General features: G+C 34.5%; 1 protein-coding gene across 6 annotated transcripts in view; it reads right to left on the bottom strand.

Moving 5' to 3' along the window:
- Positions 1 to 21,929, bottom strand: part of FRY (furry homolog (Drosophila)) — a 289,488-nt gene that overhangs the window by 133,026 nt on the left and 134,533 nt on the right. For all 6 annotated transcript variants that reach the window (XM_012723238.1, XM_004680191.2, XM_004680190.1 and 3 more), the window contains exons 3-7: positions 21,579 to 21,632; positions 8,050 to 8,189; positions 5,214 to 5,304; positions 4,917 to 4,996; positions 4,722 to 4,802 (exon numbers count right to left, since the gene is read on the bottom strand). In XM_012723238.1, the coding sequence (XP_012578692.1) occupies positions 4,722 to 4,802; positions 4,917 to 4,996; positions 5,214 to 5,304; positions 8,050 to 8,189; positions 21,579 to 21,632 (446 nt within the window). The remainder of the gene's footprint in view (positions 1 to 4,721; positions 4,803 to 4,916; positions 4,997 to 5,213; positions 5,305 to 8,049; positions 8,190 to 21,578; positions 21,633 to 21,929) is intronic.

The raw sequence follows: 21,929 nt of genomic DNA, 5'->3' as shown, positions 1-21,929 counted from the left end.
TTATTAAGATGTTAGAAAATAGTAACTGGGTCTACATTACAAGCAAAATTAATTTTGGTAATTAGCTGCAACATTCTGAATTTATTTTTAGGATTTTAGGAAATTAGCAAAATTTAACAAATTTAGTTTATTAAGCTTATAAAAATTGATCTAGTATCAGATAAAATGCATTTGAGATCTTACAAACTATGTTCTTCACTATTTTGAATAGTTATTCCAAATTTCGATGTCATAATTCTTTTCTACTTTATAGAAGAAAATTGTTGATGATGACCATGATGAAAACAGCAAATATATATAAAACACTTATGATATACCATACATACATAGTTCAGGAACTTTACATATAGCAACTCATTTAATCCACAAAACAATTCTATTAAGGTGCTGTGTTTACACCCATTTTAGAGAAGAGGAAATTGAGGCAGAGATTTAGAAGTGTGATAAAAATCACAAAGAGGATGAGAGCCGGAGTTGGAATGTGGAGTCAGATGTCTAGCTCTGAGTCCCTCCTCTCAATCTCAGTGCTCTGTATTATGCCTACGCTGGTGGCTCTCAAAGCCTAGTCCTCACATCAGGTGGTTTTGACATGCTAAAGTTTGTGAAGCAGTGGTATCGACTAGGAAAACTCTAGATAAATTTGTATAATACTCTATATTTTATGTACATTATTATTTTTTTGTTTAAACATTTTTGTTTTCAAAGCATTCCACTGATTTAGGCAGTCAATGCATTTCCATTTAACAAATGAAGAAACACATATGGAAGATCACAGTGATGAAGGAGAGGCTCAAACCCAGGTCTTCAGATGTAAATTTCAGAAATTTCCATTATATTCCAGTTGCCTTAAATAGGCATGAACTGTGAATAGTTGCCCCTGTCTTGTACCCAGTGGTATACAGCTTAATAGGGAAAATTAAAAGTACAGCACTGACCATTAGCTATGTGAATAACAATAACAACAACAATGTGTATTACATAAGCCTGGCATTTTACATGGATCTCTCTGAACCTCAGGAAGACTGAATGCCACAGGCCAGATCATTTTGTTATACTTTACACTGTGTTTTATGAATAATATACACAAAGAGCTCATAGGGCACTGAAGGGGCTTTTCCCAGCTACATAATTAGAGAAGACTTCAGAGGGCATTTATATCAGGTGAAGGGTTAGCAGAGGTCTTTAGGCTGGGATGGATATAGGGGAGGAGGCAGAAATGGTGTGATAAAGCAATGGAAATGGAACTTTCTGTTACAATTACAGAAATTTAATACTTTCAGGCTGAATTTTAAAAAACTGTATTTCAATTCAAATTATTTCCAAACACAAGTACTTTTTAATTTTGAAATGTAAGAATTTAAAGGAAAAAATAATCTCACAGGTTAAAGTTACATAGTTTTAAAGACCACATGATATAAAAGTTTATAATTTCTAATTTATGACTAAAACATATCGAGGTGGACAAAGGTAGGATATTTATATAACTTACTGTTTCAATATTCTCACGAGTTAGTGGCTAAAAGCCTATTTATTTCTTATTTAAAAATAAATATGGCTATTTTATACTTAAAATAATTCCAAATGACATAAACATGTTATTTTAGTATAAAAATAACCCCCAAATGTATTTGTACTTAAAATCTATTTTCCCTTAAAATAATTTTAGAAAAAAATATATTTCCTTTCTTTAGTGTTTAGCAAAGGCAGTAAAGACAGTGACTAAATGATTGCTCTATATCTTTGGTATACTGAAATGTTAACATAAAAATAAATTTGCTTTAAAATGTCTAGTACATTTTAGAACAGTGAGGGTATAAAATCTATATGCATTAATATTGCATCACATAAAAAAGCAGATTTGAAATCTATGACTCTTAGAAGTAATAATCAACATTTAAATAACTAATCCAGATTTTTACCAACAAAATATTAAAATTCAATTTTAACTTTAATTGATTTTGAAAAAGTCAACACTGTATAAATGCCACTTAGTAGCAAAAAATTTTCCTTAATGATAGGAATTAAGTATATTGTCACTAGCAAGGTGAAAAACAGTGATTCTATTAAAAATAAAAGACCAAATAAGTATTAACAACTAATGTTATAAAGAAGAAAATATTTCATATGTTACCATATATGAACTAGATATAAAATCTAAAACTAGAATTGTTACATTACTCAAATTTATTAAAAAATGTAGCTAAACATTTTAGCTACAGAACTTGAAATAAGCATACATCCTTTTTCACCTCAAGAAAAAAAAAGCAGTTCTTTTCTTTTTGGAGTATGGAATGGAGTATAGGCCAGAGGTGGGGGGGGGGGGTGGGGGGGGGGGGAAGTGAGAGAATTTACCAGGGACATTTACCAGAGAATTTACCAGAGTGGGGAAAGAATAGACAGATGTACTGAAATACACACCTAAAGAGAACAGTGGGCGAGACAGGCAAGGTCTGCTGGGCCAGGACTCAGGAGTTAGCTGAGACAGCACTGAGCCGCAAGCCTTTGGCCACCAGGGAGACGCCAGAAAGCAGTACTTTTCAAGGCAAAGAAAATGATCCTTATATACTTAAAAGAGGAAGTAATGTGATCATTCATAAATATGACAACAGTTTTACACTGGACTGCCTATCACCTATACAATGACTAGTTCAGAAAATAACCTTGGGATTACTACATATTAATGCAATTCCTACAAGAACCCACTGGCTAAGGGGTTCTTCTTGTGACTGGAAAGTATTGAGGCATCGTCCAATTGAGGCATTTTTTTTTTAAAAGATTTATTTATTCGTTCAGAACTGGGGTACAGGCCAGAGATGCATAGGGCAAGAGGATTCACCGGAGACAGAGTGGGGAGCAGAACAGGCAGATCGAAGAAGTACACTGCTGAGGGGAGCAGCGGGCAGGTCAGGAGAGGTCTGCTGCGCCATGTGGTTCTCCTCTCGGGCAGGCGGGATTCGAACTCATGCGGAAGTGGCTTAAGCTTCTTTGTGCTGTTCTTTAACCCGCTGCGCCACCAGGAAGGGCCCAATTGAGGCATTTTTATACCTTACTATTGCAGAATTGGGGCAAATATTAATGTCATAAAAGTGAAAAAAGTTACTTTTGACAGGAAAACACTGGTTAGGTGGATTATAAGTCTGATCTAGTATGCAAATTCCTACAAAGCATTAGAATGTTGTTTAGTTACAGCATTGTTTCTCAATTCATTCATGACCAATTGAGAACTGATGTAGTTTAGAAAGGTTAATTTATAGTAATCAAGGTTGTTATGAAAAAAAGTCATTTTTGACACATTAAACTTCCCAAATGATAGTACAACAGAATTATGCTGGAATAATCAGAAAGGAATATGTTAAGATTTTCAGTGTTTGACAAATCAACCAAAAGACATAGTAAGTCATTTTCTGGTCTTTTCTAGGAGTGAGGTAGAATCACATGAGTTAATTTGCCAGATAATTGCAGCTTATCAGTTCAAAATGCCAATTCTTTTATTATTATTCAATTGCAATAGAAATCTATCCAAAATGCATTATGTCCTTTCTTCTTAATGACTTCTGAACTACAATTATCACAATAGGCTATAACAAATGTGGAATAGTCGCAAGCCAAATGGACCAGAAAACACAATTGTTTAGTTTTTATGTATGCTTTGTCTGTTTTTACTTTCTTTCTGGTACTATCAGTCTTTGAGCTTGGCATATCTCACCTGGGCAGTGTATCTACATTTCTTTCTTCAAACGCAAATGTTTTATGTGTTACCAAAAAATAGATGAATAATAGATAAACTAGGTTAGATCAAGTAAGTCACACCAGTGGGTTTTGAGGTTTATTTCCTGCCGTGTCTATATTTTGGCTAGATAAGATTGCTGAGTAAGTACCTATTTTTTTTTTTTTTGATAAATTGGGTATTTCCATGTTACTAAATTAGGAAATTCCATCTCATGATGATAAAAATCTCTGAGGGTTGCATTTCACAGAGATCAGGGCATCACTGTTACTTTAAACTGGCCTCGTGGCTTGAATTCACATTACGTCTGCCTCATTTTGCCTAACCTAGGTATTCAGGATCTTGCCCTATTTGCCTCAGGGTTGAATAAGATGAAGATGGGTGAATAGGGTATGACATCACTTTTGGAAGAAGCATATTGTTGCTAATAGTCTAATACCACTTTGTTCTTGCCTGCTATGTAGTGTTATGGGGCCAGATAAATTTAGCAATGAGAATTTTCCCTTGACTTGTTTCCATGACAGAGTCGGGGACATTTTTAGCTCAGCTGAATTAAGTAAGGTCTATAGTAAAGGGACATTCTAGAATGGAATTTTCCCACTCAAAGATGATATATTGTAACTTCCCACTCATAAATGGTAGAAAACAAAACTTTTAAAACTAATAAACTTCTTTGAACTATTTGGGCAGACAGAAAAGTAATTTGCTTTGTCCATTTCTTTCTTTGATGCAGTAATTTGAAACTTATGGACTCTGGCTGGGTAAGATCTGACCCAATTGCTGAGTGAAAAAGATAATGGAGAAAACAAATTGGGAAAAGACTTCTGATTTGCCTTGGAGGAGCTAGGAGTTAGTTTCAGAGATGGGGCACAGACAATGAAAAGAACCCCAACTCCCTATTCACTTAAACATGTCACCTTCCAAAGGGTGGGTGTGTTGGGAGAGAAAAGGCACTTTCATGTTCTTAAGGCAAAGCGTTCTGATGTTCACTTACTTAGCTTGTGCCAACACGCCAATAACTTCGGCATACAGGTCTGCCACAATGTGCATATTGCCAGTGTTAGGACCAAGGTACCTATAAAGGTATAATTAGGCAAGTTAGGGACCCTAAGTCATCTGAAGAGAGCAAACCTGATTTAGTATTAAGCACCTAATTTCTTAAAAATTCTAAGGTAAGAAAACACTTTACCCTTCTTTGTATTTAAAGTGCTTGAAGGCCAGGTTAATAACATCATGTATTAAACTGTCTATTACAGGATGAAGTGGAATCTGGAAAAAAAAAACATTTCTTAAATTGGAAGGGGTATTAAAGATCAAATCAGTAACAGCACTTTCAATAATTATATATGGCCTTTAGCAATCAATAAACATAAACCAGATGACCCAGTTTTTGAAATTCATGAACAATAAACTTAAACTTCAAAAACTTAAGTAGTTTTAAGACAGAGGAATCAAATCTAAAAGTAACATTAAGTGAAAGACCTACCTGTTTCAAAACTTCTATTAATACTAAAGAAAAAATAAAATCAATGGCGAGGTCCCGTCTTTCCATTAAATAATCTCGCTGCTGTTCATCACTGTAAGATTTAAAATATTTACATTAAATGGCACTGAAAATAATTTCAGAGTAATATAATTGTAAGAAAACTCTAGAACTCATCCCCCAATGAACTGAAAATCAATTTTTATTACCAGATTACACAGGTAAATTATATGCTAAAACTATTCATATTACCTGTGTCCTGTGAACAAATATTGGGTGTGTATTCAGCATATTTGCCTTTAAATTTTACATTTTCAAACACGTCAACTTGAATGGCTATTTGTGAGTTTACAACTTCATCCTGTGGACTTTTCCTTTTAATCCCACAGATTTTTCTACAATATCTGTATACCTAAGGATTCTGTCATCTGCAAAAAGGATACAATAAACAGGGGTCCCTACTGTAGACAAGTAGTACATTGACAGAATTAACAAGGAAGCTGCAGCTTTAACTTTCATGGAAAATGTAAGGATAAGGTAGGAATTCTTTTGGTGGGCCTGTCAGGAGGAAGAGCAGTGCACAGACCATCTACTGAAGCTCATTAAGACCACTAAAACTAGAAAATGCCAGTGCTGGCCAAGGGAGAGGAAAATGTATGGAGTGACATTAAAAAAGAGGAAATTTACAAGTCTGACCAAGAGATTATATCATGGAATAAGGAACCAAAAAGTTGGAAGAAGGAACAAAATGTAGGAGAATTCTTATAGACTGCCAGAAAAGCAGTAAGAAAAAAAAGGTTCAAAGGTAAATAAGGGTCTTCTGAAGTCATAGTGGACCTTGAGAAAGCAGCAGTTCTAAAGGAGAAAAAAAATTGAATACCCCAATACTATTTTAATTAGCCAATTTATGTTTTCAAATAAAAGTATGATATATTTTTTCAATAATGAATTCAGCTTTACTACTGCTGGTTTGAGGCCTGCCTGCCAGGAGCCAGAGGCATTTCACAAATTTATTTAGCAGTAAAAATGTTGATATTATTCTAATCTTAGAAATCATAACCCAAATACACATCCATCATATTTGAATGTTTTCTGTTGTTTTATGCTTCTCCTTAAAGTTCCTCTTTCCTTTTTGCTAGTAATAAAAACTCAGAAACTCACATTATTAGCTAGATACTTTCATTCTTTTGGCTTTCTCCCACACATTTCTCTCTCTCTTATTTTAAATTTTCAAATGCTAACTAAAGTGATGCTAAGTTGAATTTCACTGTCCAGATTCTATTTTGATCTTGGCAACTGTTCTTCTCCTGAAAATAATCACTAATATGATTAAAATATCTATTATTTTCAATCCATAAATAAATCCATTCATGAAAAATATAGATGTAATAAGTAAATTTTGACAAGGCAGAGGAATAAAACTAAAACTCACTTAAGCCAATGCACTGAAATTACCCCTCTTTGGGGTCCCAGTGAAGTTTAAATGACTGTTCATAAGTTAACATGTAATGTGGGGAAATAGTAATAATATGATCTCATTAATTTATTAATCACATAAGTTTGAGCCATTTCAGCCACAGAAGTAAAGTCTACCTTTAAAATACATTGAACAAACACTTAGGAGATGCTGCTAATTGGATTTCTTTGGGTAAATAAGTTCTGGAACTAGAGAGTAGTGATGGCTGCATGACCTTGTGAATACACTAATACTGAATTACACATGTTAAAATTGTAAATTTTATCTCAATAAAAAAAATTTCCTTCCTCAACTAAAAAAAATTTAACTAAAAACTTTCAAGGTGAAAATTATTAATCTTTCTCCATATAAGGTGATAGAAATATTATTGACTATTAGATAAACTCAAAGCATTATTATAAAGTGAAATTATAAATCTGGATGAAATGTACTTGCAGTTCTTCAGCTTTAAGAGAAGTCCATATTTTTTTAAGAAACTATTAGGGGGTGTCAAGAAAATTGAGGGTGTTAATTCACTCACAAGAAGTAGTTAATATCTAATTTTCTGAGTGATTAATTTTAGGTTACTGTCTTCAAAAGCAAAATAAGCAAACAACAACACATACTTTACATGGTAAAATCTAACTATTTTTAAAATAACATCTCTCTCTTTTACAATGTAAATGCCTTTGCTATGGTAGATTAGTTTGATTTATGACATACGAAGTTAGCTAGTAATGAGCTAAAATTTGGGGGGATATTTGATAGTACAAAAAACTAATTTTATGCCATGGAAGAGCTTAACAGCAAATTCCACTTTTCAAATTCACAAGAGAGGGGATGACAGAGCAAATAGACAAAATCTGTAGGAGGGGGAAGACAGAGGTTCTATAATCTGACTTCACTGTTTTGCTCACAAAGAGAGAGGTCAGAGAGGTGGTGAGTGGCCCAGAGTCATTAATTGCACTCCAGGGCTTCAGCAAACATCTGTCCTTTTCATTACACAGCACTGGACACTCAAGGGTACTCAAGGTCACAAAGGGAATTAGGACATCCAGGCAGTGTCAAGCAGAGCCTACCCTGAGCCTGGGGGAACCAGAAAAGATGCAGTCAAGAGGGTAACTTGGAATCCTTTACACCTACCCCGGCTGATGTTAAAATAAGGTTGTGTATAAATTTTTAACTTGTGATAGCTGCAAGTGATGAGGTTCTCCAAATGTGCTACCTGCTAGACCAGGGGGCCCCTGCCAGAACCTACTAGCATATGCGTGAGAGGCAGGAAGGCCTAGATGCCTCCTCAGTCCCATTTGATTTGTTTCAAAAAGAAGAATAATACAAAAAGGAAATGATAACTCTCATATTCCTGGCACAAAACAAATGTACCTTTTTGATTTATTGCTTGTTCTTGGTCTATATTCGTGTGATTCATCCTCAATGCCATTCTGTCTTTTATACCAGTCAAATAATGTACGCAGGATGGAAGGCAGGCAGTATTCAGAGAGGGAGCTCATTGAACTGATGACCTATAGAGAAAAGAAAGTGATGAAAAGATTTTGGTGGCATTGTCTAACACTGAGGCTTTTATTTCACAAATAACTCTGAACTATATAACTCTGAACTATATTCCATACAAATTTTTCTTGTTTATCACAGTCCTTTCTAAAATAATCTTTTATTTTTTACATCATTCTTCATTTTGTGCATTTTTTCATCTCGTTTGTAATCCCCATGGACTTCCCACCACCAGGTCACCTGTGTGCCATCACCATACTCCCGTGTACTCTTCCCACTCTACCCCAGTTTTGATCCTATTTCCCACTCCAGCCCCGTAAAGTATCTCTGGTTTATAATTTATTGTTTTTCATTTTTTCTTTATTCCAATTTCTAAAATATTCTTTACTAGTACATTCCCAAGAGCCCAAGTCTTTTAATGTTGACAGATGGTCCTCATAAAATAATAATTTGGTGGTTGAAGAAAGTTAATTACTTTGACTCCCTTTCATTCTAGAAGTAAGATGTTAACTACATACAGTTTATTCATGGACTACAAAGGAATTCTTTTGCCAACCAGTCAAAAAGTATGACACCTTATATTCTTAGGCCCTCAAAAATGCCTGTAAGGTAAATGCATATATCAGTTAATTCAATCATGTTTAGTTGTTTAAGTGAAATAAGCAATTCTATCCACTAGACAAACAACCTAGGCGGTAAAGTAATACGTTTTATTTTTTTTGCCAATAATCATTCATCTACTAATCTATGTACCAAATAAGATTCAAGATAGGAATCAGTACCAGTTATTCACCCTGTATTACATTAAAGACAGACATTTCCCCTTTTCTTTAAATAACAAGCGTGGCTTTAAGAGATGAGTTTTTTTTTTTTTTTTTTTTTAAGGGAGGGAGATTTATTTTTACTAACGTAGTTCAGGTCAAATCAGAAATTAAAACAGTAATAGGTCACTCATAAAAGAAGGTTTTAAATGAGATCCCAACTTATAATTTAACATAAGTTACAAACATACACACTATGCATACTTAAACCTTATTAGAGAGGTATGTATATCAGATAGGAACTATATCATTCACTTGAATGAACTTAGACTCTGCTTCTAATTTTTATTTTCAAGTCATTTTAAAATTTATTAGCCAAAAATGTCACAATAATTTGAAACTTCTTTAAAGAAGATGATCTTTAATGAAGCTCTGCTACTTTGGTCTAAGGATATAACATAGTAAGAGAGATAAGTTATTTTAATTTCCACACCTGGTAAGATTAATGATCTTTAACTAATTATCACCCCCCAAATGAATGTCAATACATATCTCATTCTATCAGCAAAAAATAATGCAAAATGGATCATAGACCTAAGTAAAAACAAACAAAAAACAGAGCTAAAATAATGAAACTTCTGAAGGAAAGAGCAGGGAAATATTTGTGACTTTGGGTTCAGCAAGGATTTCTTAGACAGGTCACAGACAAGGAAAACACACACACACACACACACACACACACTTGTAAAACTATCTGATAAGTCTTGTAACCCAAATACATAAAATGGAGAGATAGGTTTTATCTCATTAACAAACAGTATAAGCAAATTATAAAACCCAGTATTGACGAGACAGTAATAAAATGAATAATAACATGTTCATACACTTTCAGATTTCAGCTAAGAGAAAAAAACTTGGCAAGGTATATCTGGAAGGTAATTTGGAAATATATGTCAAGAACCTAATAAAAATCATTCTTAATAAGCCCACTTGCAGGAATTTATCTCAAGTACATAATTTAGGATGAGTCAGAGTGTTCAGGACAACATTATTTATTGGAAGAAAAAAGAAAACAACCTAATGTCTGACTGTATATAAATGACTTAGTAGATGTGGAATTTGATGTAGATTACTTAAGAAGCTATTAAAACCACACTTCAGAAAATATTTAATGATATAAAAATGTTCATGATCTGTTATGTGAAAAAAGAATGAAAAGTGATTTCATTGGTATAACCCCACTTTGGTAAAATACTATGTAACAATCTCATTATCCAGAGGAAATACTAAGAGTGCACATTGAAACAGGAGTTTTCAGGATGGATAGATTTCAAAAGGAGATGGATTTCTCCAGAGGGAGAAATAGCTGAGACTTTAAAAGAAATGAAAGTAGAATCTCATTTGGGCCTCTTTAAGTAAAGGGCCCTGTATGGTGGCCAAGTGTTTTAAAGCAAAGCACTACGAAGCTAGCCTCAGCCACTGCTGTACAAGTTTGATCCCCTGCCAGGGGGGTGACCTGCATGGCACAGCAGACCTCTCGTATCTCACCTGCTGCTCCCCTCAGAAGTGTACATTGTCAATCTGCCTGTTCGGCTTTACACTCTGTCTCTGGTGAATCCTCTCACCACCCCTGCACCTCTGGGCAGTACTCCAGTTCTGTATGCATACATAAATATATCTTTAAAAATAAATAATAAGTAGAAATTTGAGGACAGTAAAGAAAGAAACTAAGCAAAGGCAGGAAATGTTATGATGTAAAGGAACAAAATGTTGAAATTATTGTAATGATTAATTTAATGATGGTTTTGAGTGAACAGAAAGAAGTATCAGATTGGTGTAAGGACTTTTGTGTACCAAAGTAGAAAGAAAGAAATAATTTTGAAAATTTTGAGTTAGGACTAAATCATAGAAGGTGACCTATTTTTGTCCTTAATTTAAAACCAGTTTAAAAAACTAAATTTTTCTCTAGAAAATGGGAAGCATCTAAAGACTTTTAAATAGAAAAATAAGTGCATAAAGATGGTGTTTGGGGATGTGTGAGATAGCAGTGATGGGTAGACTGGACCCAAAAGGACTGTCAACAGGGGCAGTTAGAATATACACACACATGCTTGAATCCGGTGAGTTTACTCAACAGTTCCAGACATGCAGAGTACATGGCTTTAGCTGAGGAGGTGGCAGAAGAAATGGAAAACCTTAGTTAACTTAAACTATTTCTGCAGTTAAGCAGGCTTAACTTCCTGTCAGAAAGCAGGAAATTAGAGCAATGGGAGTGAAAGTGTTTTGTGTCAAGAGAACTTTCTACTGTCACCAAGACAGAACAAAACAATATTTGCTTTCTTCCTTAGATTCTATTTCTTGATAGCCTTGTTTCATGCTCTCTTTCATAAATATGGTAATATATGCATAGCTAAAATTACACATTACCTTCAGTGATTGGTTAACATAATAAACAGGCTTACTGTAGTCAGCCTGCCTTGTGAACCTAGTCACTTAGTTTTTTATTTGAAAAAGAGTTCATTATCTTACTCACACTAATATCCCAGCCACAACATATTTCCTTCTTGTCCCCATGGATACAACAGCAGTAAGTTTTTAGAGGAAAGAAATTGATGGTGAGTCAAGGGGGTAATTTCCTAGATCTCTCTCTAACATTACCCCAGCACGAAAAAGAAGATATACTCAGTCACCAGCAATCTAAAAGATCTTGAGCTGGGAAATGAAGTGGTTTCCTCCCACAAGAGAAGAAGTCCCTGACTATGGGTTAATTCTGTCCCAATTCATGCACATTTGATAACATCCCCAAACACTACTGTTATATTTAAAAAAAGTTATGATGATCGTGTAAGTCTGAAAGAGATTTAAGGAGACATGACAAATAAATGTATACATGTATAGTCCTGGAACAGAAAGATATTAGGGGAACCAAATGAAATGCCAAAAAAAAAAAATGCAAATAAAGTATTACACTATTAGGAAATTAGTAACAGTCTGATGGTGGTTTCTTGTGACAAATGTACCACAGTAATGTAAGATGTTAATAGGAGAAAGTGGGTTGGGATGTGTAGTGATTGTACTGTCTTTGCAACTTCTCTATAAATTCAAAACTATTCTAAAATAAAATAAGTTTATTTAAAAAATACTTGCATGGGATATTTGCAAGGTCTATCAATTACTACAGGGCTATATATATAAAAAAGATTTAAACCTATTTTTGACCCCTTAATATGTCTGGGTAGAGCACATAATGTTCAGCTACTTGTCTTTGGTGTAACCCTTATTCTCCAAAGAGAACATCAATAGTTTCTTCAAGCCTCAAATACAAAAATTTTTTTCTACATGTTAAAAAGTCATCCTTAGTATTATACCTACTGGGCCTACTTTCTATGGCAAATACACTGAGACCATCTTAGAAAAGATGAAAGGTCAGTCTAGGGTAGATGCATGTGTTTTTTCCATCTCTCTGTTACTGCCCTTTTGAGTCCGGGCCTTCAGGAAGGAAGGGTGGAATTTGCAAAGACCTGGCCCTCAAAGCTCAGGAAGGGAGGAAGGTCTAGCTGGCTTCTTGGTTACTCAACTCCTTCATTTACGGGAAGCAGAGCCAATGGTGAGATGAATTCTAGCTCTGTGCTGCTGTTGAAAAGGGGCAGGACATTTACAAAGATGTTCTTGTTGCATTTAAATGATCATATTCTTCCACCATAGATGAGCTAGGTACTGTGCAGCTTGTGGAGATGAAGTGCACAAAACTACAGAACTATTTCATGCTGGTGTTTTCATTTGTGGGGGGGAAAGAGGGGAATACTAAATGTACTCTGCAAATATTTCCTTTCTGTTTATTTTGGCATTTTATATATAAATAGGCTAAAAGAGATGGCCTATTATACTGTAGCTAAAACATTAATTTTTCATAAGCATTTTATTATACTTGCTAAATGCAAAGAAGGAAACTTCACACATAAATATTTGAATAATTACTCAGTCATTACATATTTTGCAGTAATAAGACTTACTTGTCATTAGTGGTGCATCAAATGTGCAATTTTATAATAAATTCATTGATAATTTAATTTCTCAAGCTAGTTCTGCTGGTCAAACACCTGAAAGTTAGAATAATCTTTATGGTAATATTCAAAAATACTGATTTTTAAAGTAATTCAAAGGCATTTTAAAAGTTGATCAAACCTCTTATTATTGCTTAATTATAGTATTTAAATGATTGCTTAACAACAATTTGTTTTAAAGACTTAAAATTATAAAAATTACACTTAGATATGTTTTTCCTGCAAATAGGAAAGATATCATTATTTAATTTTAATTTTATGGGACGTGTGCTCTACTAAGTAATGCTAATATGTATCCAATGCTAATTAATTTGCTTTTATTCTTAACTGCTTCTATTCCATATTTGTACATTTGAAATAGACTTTTCATTGAACTGCAGCAATGAAACACTAGAATTTTATCTGCTTCCTTTTCAGGAAAATTATCACTACTCAGGTGGTAAAAAGTTATTTGAGTATGAGTACAGATGCATGGATTTATTTTACTAGTAATTTCTTGTTCATAGATGATGTTTATAACATATAAAGAAACTAAGGGTCACAGCTGTACATAAACTTATAGCAACTAGAAGAAAATCCCAATAGAAGTTTGACTGTTTGAACAAATTATCTGGAATTTATAGAGATGACAGCAATAAAGAATATGTCACACTGAATTGCAGAGAGCTTCAGGTGAATGTCTTCAGGACACCACATTGTGAGAACTGATCCTACACAGCCATGTTTTCATAATGTATACTGGGAAGATCAGATGACCTCATGTCTGTGATAGCTCTGGCCTTCATTGGCTGTCTGAGCTTGGGCAAACTACCATTTCTCTGAAGCCCTGTGTTTTCAGCTGTAAAATGGGACTTAGGTACTTACTCATTGGATATTTATGAAGGCTAAATGAGATGCTATGAAGTGTGGGATACAAGAGACCTTCAAAAATGTCTGTTTCCTTTACCTCCTTCTATTTGCAAATATTGAAATTAAAGCACAGATGTAAAAAATGACTGATGAGATCATAAACTGAGTTAATGACAGAATGAATGAGTCGATGTCAGAGCTTATAAAATATTGCTCTCTAGGCATATTTGGGGGAGAATCCCCATCTACTCCTAACCTCTGCATGAACCACTGGGGCCTCTATCAGGACCCTTGTAGCTTAGCCTGTGGGCTCATGTTCTCTGTTTTCTGCAGTGGTAAACACAGTGCTTTTCAAATGCTTACTCCAGGATCACTGAGCAATGTCTGTTGTTATTAGATCCATAAGAAAAAGTAACCAACAGCTGCCTCTCAAGTTTGCTGTAAGTACCAGCTCACTTCAAAACCAATAGGAAAGAATACTGGGATAGTAATTATTCTGGAACCAAAATTAATCAATTGAAGGAAACCAATTATTATAAATTAAAGTCATCTGCACATGAGACTCTCAAGAACCTCAAGCAAACTGAAAAATGTATTGAATCCAAATATAAGTTAAAATGGACACATCTTAGCAGAAAGGCAGAGCGTTATGTATGTATGTATGTCATTCAGCACAAGATGATTCTATAAAACCCAGCTCTCATTTGACTTTGTTCTCCTCTCTTTCACCAGTATCTTTCTCCAGCCAATTTCTCAGTCGTCTCTTGGTGAGACTTTTTATCATGATTCACTTCATCCCTGAAAATGATTTCTATTTTTACCATCTCTATATGAAAGAGAAGAAAGGACAAACCCATAACCAACTAACAGTCTTTGTGCAGTTATTTCCCTTGAAGTCTCCTGAGCAATGACGCTATTTATTGGTTTCCCTTGAGATGTTTTCCTCCCCATCGTCCAATCTTAGTTCCTCTCTTGTACTTTCTCTTATCTCCCATATAGTTACTTAATCAATGCCAAACTACAGTAAGACAATTCATCTGTGAAAATGAGGGTCTAAATTCTAATTCTTATTGCTCTGGTATAAGATTCTCTGATACATAGAAGAAGCAGCTTTCACTTACTACATGAGACAGCTTTAAGATACAATGTTGGAGCAATACTTCAAATAGAAAATCATGCAGCATACAATTATTTGAGTCATATAATTAATTACACCAAAGTTATGATATAATATGTTATATAAGTGTTTTGTCATTAGATATAAAGAAAGGTCAAAAAGTCAATGGCAGAGAAAATCAACAAGCCAGCATACATGATTACAAGGTATGTGTAAAATTGATTTATAACCTCCCCAGGAGCATGGAATTTCTCTGCTTGAACAGTTCTTATTCATAGAAAATAGTCAAACCTTAGTGTGACTGAGGATCACTGGAACAATGGGCTCCTGTTTACCTTCCAGCTTCATGCCCAGGGACTCCCCAGGATTCCACTTTTCCACTTCAACTTCTTTGTCCATAAAACTCCTCCAACCTGGCACAACCTGGCCACCTTGTTCATCTGTATAATTGTTATCCTCCAAATGCCACTGTCCCTTGATTGCTTCCTATGACATAACTGCCCACCTTCCTAGCATCACTAAGGTTCCCTTACCTGAGTTCATAGCTCTTGATATTTACCTCTATTACAGCATAGTATAATATTATTTGTTTAGATATCTGTTTTCTTCCTAGGTCTGGAAATATTTTGAGGGAAAGAACTCTACTATTCATTTTTGTAATCCTTGACTGTGCACAGATCTGGTATGCTTCAGGCACTCTGCTTTTTTTTTTTTTTTGAAATGAACAGAAATAGCTGCAAATCGTGTTAGAAAACTACAGTTACCTTTTGTTTCTCTTCCTTTCAACCAATATCAATTTTTTTTCTAATATGATTTTATGAATCCCCTTTTTAATCCTATGTTCTCCATTTTAGCTTGAGACATTTAGCCACAAATCATTATCAATGTGCAAATGCCCAAAATATCTTCAGATTTCCAGAATTTTTCTGTTCATGAATACTGTATGTGTATGTGTGTAATGTTGGTTGACAACACTACATATGATTTAGAGATACAAGCTCATACTCTTTCAGAGGTATATCACCACACCACACTCACAATTAAAGCTATCAAGCCACCACTTGGATTATTTTTATTGGTACGTGTGGTGTTAGCCCATTTACTGGCATTAAATTCTTCCATAGGCTGATCCCTTCCTACATGATCTCTTCCCCATCACTGTTAGACTGTAGGAGAAATTTATGCTTCAGTAGGAAACATGCATCTATAGAACACACAACTCCAAGTGTTATTTGATTTCCAGTTTATGGGGCTAGGTACCTTTCAAAGCCTTGGAGCTATTTTCAAATTGAAAAATAGATAACTGAGAGCAAGGCAAATTTTTTTTTTCTTTACTACGAAAATTCTATGTCCAGTAAAGGTTCAGTTGACTTCCTTTTCCCACATGGAAGAAATCAGTTTTACCTCTGATTGCACGTTCATTCTAGCATTCTGGATTTATAAACGTGTCTGATTTATGGGCTCCTTCTCATGTATGTATGCATGCATGCGTGTGTGTGTGTGTTTGTAATGTTGGTTGACAACACCACATATGATTTAGAGTACAAGTTCACACTCTTTCAGATGTATATCACTGCACCACACCCACAACTAAAGATCCCATAATCCTCTACCACATCCATAGAACCTCTACCCACTTTGTTCTTCCCCTCTGATGGACTCAATTCCAGTCAGATTTCTAGGTTTTGTTGTGTTTTAGTTTTGTCTGTTTATTTTGCTTCACAATATTCTTTATTTGCGTGAAGTCACCCAGTATTTCTTTTTCCTCTGACTTATGATTCTAAACTTGTTTTGACATCCCTCATGAATAATAAGTGAAATAAAATCTTTAACACGTTTGTTATATATTTATACAAAGTGATGATTTTGTTTCTCTTTGAAGATTAACCTTTAACAACACATGCCTTTTGTGCCATCTAACTTGATGCAGTCATCAGCTCCTAAAGATAACTTATAATGCCATTTTTCCATTCAGGGACTTTGCATAAAATGTTCCTCTCTTCTGAAATGTCCTATCCTCTTTACCACCAAGAATTGGCAAAGTCCTTTTGTGTCTATTGTTTTAGGTACTTATAAAGTCTTTCAGAAAGTTTTTTCTAGTCACCTTGTTCTGAGGTGCATTTCCCCTGCTTTATGAAATTTCATGCTTCCTGTCTACATGATCCATGTAGCACTTTTCACACATGTGGGCCCATTTCTGATCTGTTTGTGCATTTATCAGCCCCTTTTGGATCTGAGGTTCCTGGAAAGGAGGATATCCTTACATTTTTACATGTCTTTGTCATATATAAAGCTTTGTGTGTATGTTTACACACACACACACACACACACACAATAATTGTGTGCTAAAATAAAGAAATTTGTTATCAGGACATACTTATATTTTTAAATGTCATTGTCCTATATAAAGCTTCATGTGTATGTTTACACAACACAATAATTGTGTGCTAAAATAAAGAAATTTGTTATCAGGACACACTTCATTTCACTTTCTAAACCCTTAAAATTAGTGTCAGTATACATTTTTCAAAACGCTGTTGGAAATTTCTCTGCCTTTATTAATTCTCATTACTGGTATGACATCCTCCTTAACAAGTATTAAAAGTTGTACTCCATATTTCTCTGAACCTCTCCTGTCTGCTCGTGAAGCCCTTTGTGGCTCCCAATGCAGAGCAAATTTTGTTCTCCTGGAATTCACATACTCTAGGTCCTTCCACTGTGAGCTCACTTACTGCCATAAGTTTATCATTCCTTTGATTACATCTTTCTTCTTTGTTGCTCTCACCAGATTGGGGGAGTTTCTACAGGGTAGGCACAGTACTTCCTATATGTTTATTTCTATGAGCTGTCATAAATGCTTGGCAAATGGTTGCCACATTATAGGTACTGCATAAAAATAGGTCAAGTTCATATTCATGAAATTATTTATAAAGAGTGAAATTTAAATTTAGCAACTAGAGCATACATTTCTTGATCTGGAAGGTGTAAAGTCATCCCTAACATGGTTTTTCCTTCACACTGAGTTTTTTTTTTTTTTTTTTTTGCACACTGAGTTTTAAAAAATTAATCCTATCTAGACTTATCTAGACCTTATGAAACAATAGGGTTTTCTCCCAGATATATTCTATATCAAGTTAAACTGTAATAGGATAAACTAAGAGGCATTAGGTTGATAGTTTTGAAATAATATAAAAGACATATGTAAGAAAATATATGTAACCTCTTTCTCACATATGTAATTTGTATATATTTGAATTTAAACTGGACAATTGAAAAATCCAAGAAAAATCCACAATGGAGTAAAGAGAAGAACAAAACTATAAATTGTACTCTTAATGGGGCATTTTGGCAAAAACAAGCTATATACCATCTAGCAGAGACAGGCAGTTGTTACCTGACATCAACTTTTTTCTTCTCTGTTAGTTATAGAACACCTTTTTTAGATATACATGGCTGCTCAAAATAAATTTTCCCAATATTTTTCCCAATATATTTTACAGCTCAAAATAAATTTTCCCAATATTTTTTACAGATTAAGATCTGGCCAGCTGTACAGAAGAGTTCACCTTTGCAATGTTGGGAGACTCTGGTTTTGTTTATTCCTTTTCTTTTTCAAATTCTTTTTCCATCTCTCTTTGCCACTGATGGGATGGAGATGTCATCTATCTATTGGCTGAGGTCCAACAGTAACATGAGATGACCTTGGGACTATAAGCCATACACATGAAAACAAAAATAATATAAAGATACTGGGCTGATTATATGAGAGAAAGACATAGAGAGGGAAAAAAAATTCTACCTCTGTCAAGTTGCTATTAGGGTATGTGCATTCTACAACTGAACTCAGTCTTACCAGATGCAGGATTTTAGATCCTTCACCTGTTGAAAACTCTTCTTGATTCTCATCATCTTAGTTATTAGAAAGATAAGTGTGTGTGATAGAGTAAAAACCACAGGTTTTGTAGTCAGAACGTAAAGTTTTCAGTCTTCACTCCTTTAGGTTTTATTCATAAAATATTGGACAACCCATCTGAACTCATTCCCATTAAACATAACACAGAAACGATGATGACTATGATGGTGAGACTTTTTACTTGGCGTCCTCTGAATGACTGCATCATGTCAGGTGAGATAGTCAGTGACAAAGGATTTGGCAAATTAGTTACAAGTATTACATTATTTATTTTTTGCTTATGTTTCTAGCAAGGAAAAAACATGAATCACGGGCTTGTTAAGTAGAGGAGCAAGCTGGCCACCCAGGTTCAGGCACTGAAAGTGTAGAAACCCAGCTCTGTATGAGCTCAGACAGCCATGCCAGCAATATCTAAAGGGAAGAAACTGATATAAATAGTCTCTAAACAAGGACCAGTTGTATGCGATGTTCTTAGTATAGAGCCTATCCTATGTTGTGTTCCAAATAACTGTTATTTCTACTACCACTGCTCCTTCCACAACTGCAGCACAGATTCTATAGATGAGGTGGCGTCACCAGCATGATTTTACAGACAGACTCTGTAGAAATGCAGTTTAAAATCCTCCCTCTGGGAATCAGAATAGGGGAATTACATAATTTGAACATTATGCCAAAAGACTGAGTTCCAAAGACCGAGAGAACTTGGTACATTCATGGCCTTGCCAAGTGGAACTACAGTTCTAGTTTGCTGCTGAAATAAAGGGCAAACACTTTCAAAGGTCACTTTGCTGAATTTTAAAATTGAAGCACAGTGGAGTAACTCTAGTTGTTTTCTTATGGCCTGGGAGTCCTGCTATCTCTTTAAAATGAGATTTTGAAGCTTGGCTTCTCCCACAGTTCATGTGTAAACTTATAACTTAGTGAGCGAAGGCTAATCTTGTGTGTCTTATTTGAATGCTTATAAGTTCACTCTTAAAGTATCTTTTACACACTTCTCTAGCATTAGTGTGCATATGGGTCACCAGGGATCTTGTCAAGCTATAGATTCTGATTTAGTAGATCTGGTGCTGAGCAGAAATCTTGCACCTCAGAATTTTAGGCAACAAGGTTAAAAGTATTAAAACTAAGTGGCAAAGTTGGGATTTAAAGTCAGGTCTATTTCCAAGGCCTATCTCTTCCCATTGCTGAAATGTAAAAATATAGTGCTAACTAGTAAATAAGAAATTGTATCTAAGCTAAATTATGTAGAATAACTATTATCTGCAATGGTAACTTTTAGAAGTACCATTTTTTAGAGAATAAAGAAAAAAGCATAGAGAAAGATAATATAATTGTTTTTGAGGAAAAGACAGATATTCACATTATTAAAAAGAACAGACAGAGCCACAGTCTCCTACATTTCCAAAATAATGACTCCAAACATTCATTGACTCATCCAGGGTTACTGACTACCCAAGCACTTACCAAGGGGCAAAAACTAGGGATGATCAAAGAAGACAGCTCCTGACACAGAAATGGGACCCACACTTCATTCACCAGTGTTCCAGAAAGCAGTGGCTCCAGTAACAGCAAGCATGTCTATAGCCATGCCAGCCATGCGAGATTGACGATGAGCACTAACTTGTGAAAGCTCATGGAACAAAGAGCTCAAATAGCAGGAAAGAGAGAATAGTGTCTCTATCATTGTCCTTACATATTTGGATCAACAGGTCTGGACTTTGACAGAGAATTTTCCTCTTGAATCCACATTAAAGGCAATTTCAAAGGCCTGCAGAAACATGTTCTCTGCATGTTATCCAGAAGATGATCAAAAACTGCACTATAACATCAGTTATGGTATATCAATAGTATTTTGTCTCTCCCACTGATGTTAAGTGAGTTTTTTTAAAAGAGCACTGTCTTCACTGTCATTAACTATAGAAGTTTAGGAAACACCACAAACACATCTTCAGTTTCCTCTGATTTCCTGTTATTCATCATTTAAAAAAAAATTACTGAGGAAACAATAGTTTAGTATTCACCATTAGGAAACACTCAAAGACTCACTGAAGTGATTAAACCAACATCTATCCTATCCTGATTTCCTAAGTTTATCAGCTGCTGTTTAGAACCAGATGCTCTAGTTCTAAATAATAGTTCTGTATCTATTTTCAAAGGGCTGTCTTTGTATTTATTCTGTCTTTAGTTATTTCATTCATGTATTGCTTTTTCTATTAGAACCCAAGTAACTATACTCTCTTATAATAATATTTAGATGGTCTTGCTCACAGAATTGATTTCTTAAAGGGCTAAAACTTCTAGTTTTTTATATCATCAATTCCTAGCACCATATTAAGGAAATATCAGGGATTCAAAAATATGTTGATGAAAACAAGAATAAAGTCTAGTGCAGAGCTCTGTTTCTTTTATTCAGAAGATTCTCAGTACATTTTTTAATGGAAATTTACTTATTTTCTTTTTATTTTGGTAAGCAAAGATTTAGGAATTAAAGGTGCACTCATTCTAGGTCTTTCCTCTCCAAACCAATAGATATTTACTGAATGTCTACTATAAAGTTATAACTGTAAAAACTATGGACACTTCCTAAGATCACAACCCTGTATCCTCTTTAAGGAAACTCATCCACATTTTAATACCAGTCCTTGCTTTCTGTGCATTTGCAATCAATAAAAACCAGTATATAACACATAACATACTTGATCAAATTGAGGGTCTTCTCCACGTTGTAGAGATTTTGTCAATGGCTTTTCCTAGAAAGAAAAACATATAGAAGACCAATTATTAGACTCTCTTAAATATTATAAAAGAAATGGCACTACTGTTCCAAATTTTGTCATTTATTTCTCCCCTTATGGAATTTAGAGGTGTCAGTTTCTTAAATGTGTGTGATAAACTGTTTTAGCTATTTGGATAAGAATAATATTTGATCGTTATTGTCATGATTTTTGCTATTCATTTAAATGTATACCCCTTTGACAAAAATATTAACATTCTGATGCTATATGTGGTCCTGTGTTTTCACTGTAAATTATACAATAAAAACTACA

Source organism: Condylura cristata, unplaced genomic scaffold, assembly GCF_000260355.1.
Source record: "Condylura cristata isolate star-nosed mole 26May11 unplaced genomic scaffold, ConCri1.0 scaffold00010, whole genome shotgun sequence".
In the NCBI taxonomy this organism is placed as follows: domain Eukaryota; kingdom Metazoa; phylum Chordata; class Mammalia; order Eulipotyphla; family Talpidae; genus Condylura; species Condylura cristata.
This window is presented reverse-complemented; position numbering and strand designations above follow the sequence as displayed.